The sequence below is a fragment of the Populus euphratica genome, unplaced genomic scaffold (assembly GCF_000495115.2).
Source record: "Populus euphratica unplaced genomic scaffold, PopEup_1.0 scaffold111.1, whole genome shotgun sequence".
NCBI classification, from domain to species: domain Eukaryota; kingdom Viridiplantae; phylum Streptophyta; class Magnoliopsida; order Malpighiales; family Salicaceae; genus Populus; species Populus euphratica.
In genome coordinates this window covers 1,708,592-1,716,088 of record NW_011499877.1, presented here as the reverse complement: position 1 = coordinate 1,716,088, position 7,497 = coordinate 1,708,592, and the positions used below count along the sequence as shown (strand labels likewise).

The 7,497-nt window shown below is 28.2% G+C and overlaps 1 protein-coding gene and 1 long non-coding RNA gene across 2 annotated transcripts; one reads left to right on the top strand and one right to left on the bottom strand.

Annotated features, from left to right (window-relative positions):
• The first annotated feature begins 322 nt into the window (after positions 1 to 322).
• LOC105128643 ((-)-isopiperitenol/(-)-carveol dehydrogenase, mitochondrial-like) lies at positions 323 to 1,330 on the top strand. The gene has a single exon (XM_011030404.1). It carries the CDS (start codon positions 461 to 463, stop codon positions 1,253 to 1,255), a length of 795 nt encoding a protein of 264 aa, XP_011028706.1. The 5' UTR covers positions 323 to 460; the 3' UTR covers positions 1,256 to 1,330.
• A 1,180-nt stretch (positions 1,331 to 2,510) lies between these two features.
• Positions 2,511 to 5,403, bottom strand: LOC105128644 (uncharacterized). Its single transcript, XR_842910.1, has 3 exons — positions 5,365 to 5,403; positions 3,311 to 3,460; positions 2,511 to 2,584 (listed from the first exon to the last, which is right to left on the bottom strand). It is a non-coding gene; the product is annotated as an uncharacterized LOC105128644 (long non-coding RNA).
• Positions 5,404 to 7,497: the final 2,094 nt, after the last annotated feature.

Genomic DNA, 7,497 nt, shown 5'->3' with positions numbered 1-7,497 from the left:
ATTTTTTTATTTTAAAAGTGTTTTTAAAGAATTTTAAATATTTTTATTTTAAATTAATATTAATTTTTATTTTTTTAATGAATTATTTTCACACATTTTTAAATAAAATACAATAATAACTATATCACCAACCATAAAAACAATGAATAAGACAAAAAAATGTTTGGAAAGGTGGTTTTACACCATGTTTTTAAAAAAATTAAATTTTTTTAGTTAAAAATTAATTTTTTTTATATATTTTAAATTATTTCAATATATTAATTTTTTTAAAATATTTTTTAATATATTTTAATATAAAAAATATTTTAAAAAACACGATGTAAAATACTGCCATTTAAGGATCTGCAGAAAAATGCACAGTCCAAAGCGTAAAAAGCCATGCTGTTTAATTGTTTGATGATAATTATGGACATTCCGTTTCCATATAAATCAACTCACAAACCCTTAATTTCCAGCTAAAATGGCATGCCAGAATAAAGTTCAAGACAAGGTAGCCATAGTCACAGGTGGCGCTAGTGGCATTGGCGAGGCCACTGCGCTTCTTTTTGCTGAAAACGGTGCACGCGCAGTCGTGATCGCCGATGTCCAAGATGAAAGAGGTAAAAAACTTGCCGAATCAATTGGTTCTGATCGTTCCACCTTTATCCACTGCGACGTAATCGATGAGACGCAAGTGAAATCCCTGGTGGAATCCACTGTTGCGCTTTATGGTCACCTTGACATCATGTTTTGCAACGCTGGAACCCTCAGCTTCGATAAACAGACCGTTGTCGACTTCGACCTGGACATGTACGAGAAACTTTTTGCAGTAAATGTGCGTGGTGTGGCTGCAAGTGTAAAGCATGCGGCGCGTGCTATGGTGGAAGGAGGTAGAAAGGGTAGCATCATTTGCACAGCCAGCGTCGCAGCCACTACTGGTGGAAGCATTCATACAGATTATGTCATGTCCAAGTGTGCGGTACTGGGGCTGGTAAAGTGTGCCAGTTATCAGTTGGGCGAGCATGGAATACGAGTGAATTGTGTGTCACCAGGGGCAGTGGCGACGCCTCTAATATGTAAGGCCTTCGGCATGGGAGTCGAGGAGGTGGAGAAGACTTTTGAGTCGACTTCGTGTTTGAAAGGGGTGTTGAAGCTGAAGCATGTGGCTAATGCTGTGTTGTTTCTTGCTTCTGAGGATTCTGAGTTTGTAACTGGACATAATTTGGTTGTAGATGGGGGATTTACATTTCCTCAATCAAGCCAGTTCAATTCTTAGCTGCAATAAATTAAAGGGAAATAGACAAATGGTAGAGCCATGCGTTTTGTTTCCAGATAGTTCTAGGGTTGTTCATGTCCGTTTGTTGCTTTGTTTTCGATTTTGTAGAAAAACAAAAAGCTCAAGACTCACCAAGTTAGTGGTTTACCCTGCACGCCACGGTTCAAATTATAAGAAAACACTACCACGTTTTCAGATTCGATACGAAATTTTGTGTCAATATTTATATTTATAATTTGTTAGTATTAAACTTAATAATGAGGTCATGAACATAAATAATTCATTGATTTTTTGGTTTATCTGTGATAATTTTTTGATGTACTTGCTAACGGGCAAAACCCATAAAAAAAAATTAATTGCTTTATTTTATTAGTATTTTTATTGCTAAATATAATATCACACTATAAAAAAAAAATTGTTTCTCATTCCATTAATAATTGTTTTTATTCATTAGTAAATTTGATATATAATCATCAATTAAATCATCTATTATTTTATCGGTGAGTAAACTATAATAGTGATATTTACAGTAATTTTATTCTAACTCTTTGTAATTAACCAATGGACTAAGTCTATTAATAACCCCGTCAATAATAATTTAAAAATATATTTTTATAAAAAATCTATTAAACATAAATAGTAAGTAATTAAAAATTAAATTAATATAAAATTCAAATACTTATTACAAATTTAAACATTTATAAGTTCAAATATTATTAATTTAGAATAAAGGCATTGCAGGACGAGAAATAAGTGGGTCTTTGCCTACATCGTGGGGTGAATAAGAAGGAACATATGTATCATCCATATATGATCTCATCTTCATTACCAATCGATAAAGTTTAGTCATCTCACTACTCAGTTGTTCATAATCAACAACAAAATGGATCATCCAAGCTTGAACTTGTTGAACTAAAATAGCCTCGAACTCTGAAGTCTTAACACTTAGAATTGATTGCAAGCATCCAATAATTAAAAAATTACAGAAATTCACAAGTTCTCGACTGTAATGTTAGAAAGACAGCACATCATATTTTTATTGGTTCCACCAAATAATATTGCCTCCAACTATAAACCCAAATTGAGATTCGGATAGATTGAAGATCATCACCGTATCTCTCCATCAACCAAGTGTTATATGTATCTTGGAAAAAAAAAGTTAGCAAATTAAAAAAAAACTTGACAAAAAAATTGTTAAAAACAACACACCATAAAGTGTTGATCTTAGTTATCCATGATTTCTTACACTTTTTTTTGGCAATTATCAATTTGCACGTGCGTTTCCACATAAAGCTTCATTGGGTTAGGTTCGCGTCCAAGAATCGTAGCCTACAATAAAAAACTATTCTTAGTTAAATATATTTATAAAAAAAATAAATAGATGTAAGTAAAAATAATCTTATCATCCATAAAGTGTGATTGTTGCACAAATCATTCCAAGTTGTAATCTCATTCCAGCCTAGTAGCTCTTTTTATTTCGTATATTTTTTGGCTTTTTTTGCACCTTGTACTAAAAAGAATGCAACATATATTATATAAATAAATTATTTGTTAGTAAATGAATAATAAAATTGAATAAAAAGATTTAAAAAATTATCTTGATCTCAATCTTATCTAGTCGCAACGTGATTCTCCCAAATTCTTATTATAATAGTGTTGTCAACTCTATCTCATTCAATTTTTTCCTTATAGTTATAATTTTTATAAGAAAATTTTCATTAATATTAATAAACTAACTGAATTAATACAATAAAAAAATATTAAAGTTAATACCAACTTTAAACCTTTTAAACCATGCATCAATCATGGGTTTCTATTTAGGATGTTTGGAAACTTGATTCTATTAAAATAATAAAATTTTCATCGATGATTTCATTGCCGATGTTTTGGTTCTGGAATCCTTAATGTATGGAGACCTAAAATTGATGATATTGCTTGAAATTATTTTTTAAAAAAATTATTAATATGACACTATAAAGGAAAAATAAATTTATATTGAAAGTTCATTTTTAAAAAAGTTATTAATATGTTACTATAAAGGAAAAACAAACTTACATTAAAAGATCATTCTTCTACTAAACTTGGTGCTTCCAGGTAAATAGATGCTACTATGTACAAACCCCCTCTCAAAGTGATGGGATAGCACTTAATGAGCCCGTGTTGAGTGTGGTTGTTTGTGTCTCAGGTGCTTGTTCTTGGCAACACCTAATGACTCATGATCATCAGAAACGCTACTTGTTAGAAGTACTAGCAATAATCATATTTGTACAACATGTTATTGAATTTTTTATAGATATCTACACAAATTAAAGGATTAAAATACTATAAACCATTTATATTTAAAAGAAAACTCAGCAGCACTTTCCTTATATAAAAAATTACCTAAAATTTTTAAACTTACAAATACACAACAATTTAAATTGGATTGCCACAAACCAATTTATTTTATTTCAATCCATGTCAATAAAATAATTTCAATTATGTTAATTTAACCAAACTTTCAATTAACTTTGCTATGATTATTTGCGAAATGATCATAAGAGATTAATAAAAACATGTTAAATGATTTGTAGTATAATATTTCACATTAAAAACTATCCATTTATCCTACCTATTTTTATTTTTTAATTTATAATGACTACTATTTTTGTTTATTTTTTATTTTTCAAGAAATTAAAAATAGTTTGTTAACACTGAGAAATCAATTAGCTAACCATATTAATAATAAAAAATTAAAAAAATTAAAAATTCCAACAATATACAATCATTAAAGAACATAAAAATAAAAAATAAAAACTAAAACAATTCCAACAACTTTTATACAATCATTAAAGTTAATGAAAAATTAAAAAAAAACCAACAAGCTATGTACAATCATTAAATAACAAAAAAAGTTTTTAAAAAAAATCCTACAATCTATAGACAATTATCAAAAAGTAGAAAATATAAACGAAAAAAAGTAAAAAACTTCCAGTAACATTTATACAACTATTAATAACAAAAAACATTTAAGAAAATAAAAAATTTCCACCAATATTTATGGAATAATTTATAATAGAAAAATTTTAAAAATAATAACAAATTGCCATCAACATGTATAAAAAAATATTTATAGCAAAAAAAATAAAATAAAAACAAAAAATTCTCATTAACATTTATACAATTATTAATAACAAAAACATATAAAAATGCAAAAAAAAAACAAGAAGAATCTTATCTTAATTTTGAGTTTTCCACAGCCCGGGAAAAAATGAAAAATCCAAACAAATAATTAAATAACAAGAGAAAAGAAGAAGAAAAAGAAAAAAAACATTCTTGCATGTAGAAGAGAAGAGAAGAGAAGAGAATGGGTTGAAAAGAGAGGGAGAGAGAGAAGAGAAAGAAATATGAAGATTTGGGAGGAGAAGAGAAGAAACTCCAAAGGAAGTGAAAAGAAGAGATATATTTGTTTATTATGATTTTAGAGATTTTGATATTTTAATTTAGAGTTTTTTAATTGATATTTTTATCGATAGTTAATTAAATATTAATTTTTTAATTTTTTTAATTGGTGGTTTTGTTTTTAAGTCTAATTGAAATTTAAAATTTAATAAAAAAATTCAAAAATACACCAAGTATCACTGACATTTTTATTATTAGAAAATTAAAAATTAACATATTAGTTGTTTGATCAACGTTTCTGCTTGTCAAGTCTAATTGAAATTTTTAATTTAATAAATTTTTTTTAGAAACACGCTAAGTTTTTAATTTAATAAATTTTTTTCAGAAACACGCTAATCGTTACTGATGTCTTTACTGTAAAAAAATAAAAATTAGTATTTTAATTGTACTCCGTGTTTCTGTTTATCAAGTATAATTGAAAATTTTAATTTAATTTAGAATTTTTAGAAACCCACCATGTATCATAGATAACTTTATCAATAGTAAGTTAAATATTAAATTTTTTAATTTTTTCGTCAGTGTATTTATCTGTAAAGTCTAATTGAAAATTTTCATTTAATCCAAAATTTTTAGAAACCCACCAACTATTATCGACTACTTTTTAGTCTTCCGATGATTCTATCTATAAAAAACAATAATAAATAATATAATAGAGAAGTGAACAATACCTTAACTCTCGAAAAAATACTGACATACATTAACCATCGATGATCTTCTATATACTGAATAATAATAATAAATAATGTAAGCGTTATTGAAAGTCTAATTGTATGTTAATTGTATTCTTTATATATCTATCTTTCATATACTTAAAATCATAGCAACATACACAACACAACAACACCACTTCTTTGTATCATAATAAAATCATATGCACTTCAAGTTGTGGCCCACTGTTAATTGTATTCTTTATATATCTATCTTTCATATACTTAAAATCATAGCAGCATACACAACACAACAACACAACTTCTTTGTATCATAATAAAATCACATGCACTTCAAGTTGTGGCCCAGTGATCATGAGAGAGACTTATTCTTTTCCACTAGAACACGAGTTCGACTTTTTATATACATGTCTATCATCACCACAATACCTTACCTGTCTATTGGGATTGCAATGTATTTAGTGGGTTCGAAGATTAATCATGATGCGTGCTAGCTGACCCAAACACCCCGGTTTATCAAACAAACATCAAATAAATATTTTATTATGATTTAATAATAAATAAATATTATTATCATTCTATTAAAATTAATTTCATCCAGAAAAATTATATTATAATTTATAATATTACACTCAATATTGTTTCTTTTAAAATTTATCATTGTCATATTCATTAAAAAAATTTACCCTGTCATTATTTTTAATTATGCATATTTATTGATTCTTAAAATATTTATGTATATTTATTAATTCTTAAAATATTATTTAACTGGTATTGACAAAAGTAATCTCACTAATATAAAACAGTCCCATCCACGTACACAACCCCAGAACTGCCAAAAAACCAAACAAAATCAACGCAACCCTCTCTGAATAAATGAAAAATCAACCAAAACCATGTATCCTAATAATAATAAAAAAACATAGCTGCAGCCACAGGAATACAGAGCAGACATGACAAAACTCCCAACCCATCAAGAGTGGAAGCCCCTAGAAAAACCACAGACCAAGTACTTGTCCTGAACAGTCCAGTTATTTTTTAAGTAAACCTGGGCTAACCCATTCATCTAAAACCTCGAAAGCAATCAAAACAGGAGCAAATCACAAAGAAATCATAGTAATTGGGGGTTTTCAGATAAAAGAAACTGATAATAAACAAAGATTGGAGAGGACAGAGAGCGAAAAATAAAGGCTTAGCTCTTCAAATCATCGCCGACAAAACCATCTCTCGCTAAGCCAGTCCATGCCGCAGAAGCGCCTCACTCCTCTCCTATATCGTCTGTCTGTTCTGTGATTTCTTTCATCTTCTCTGCAGATTTGTTCTCTCCGAGCGCGCTCTCTCCGGTGAAAAGAAGGAGAGGACAAGAGCGAAAATAAACTTGGCAGAGATTGATCCACGTTTCCACGAACCGAAATAAAAGAAAATAAAAAACTGAAAACACCCTTCTCTAAATATAAATATAGTTATTAAACCCAATCTAAAAACTGATTTAATAAAAAAAATCAAAATTTTAGATTACATGGAATAACTTGAAAATATAAAAATAAATAAATAATTTACTATAAATCACTGTAATATCCTCTCAGGATCAAGAAAAATAAATCATGTAAATCTCTTTCACTAATTCACTTTACCAACAAAAAAATTTGAAGAACAACATGCAGTGCTACAACATTGAAGCATTACAATTGGAAGCACACAAAAGTGGTGTTCATAATACCAGTATTTTTTAGTGTAAGATCAAGCATACAAATACATAGTACTACAACATGATTTATTTGTACATTGTACTATAGCATGAAGCATACAAATACATAGTCCTATAACATGATGCATACAAATACATTTGCCTTTGAAAACTTTTATACATCAACTTGGATCTGCTGTTCCTGCTGTCACTGTCATACCTGAAGAAAAGCATACTGTTTTTGTTAATGAACAAATGCAATACATCCTCTCTTTCATTTGTTTCCTTGAGAAACAATAGCTCAACTATATATATATAAAACTTAGATATCCATTGACCCAAAGTTCTACTATATATATATGTATATTGGTAACTTAGAGATATATTAACCAAAAGTTCTACTATATAAAACAATATCCTCTTCTCAATTTGGCCTAGAAATTCAT

What these genes read in the sequence shown, in the direction of transcription:
- LOC105128643 (XM_011030404.1), top strand. Translation starts at nt 461, where the DNA reads ATGGCATGCCAGAATAAAGTTCAAGACAAGGTAGCCATAGTCACAGGT.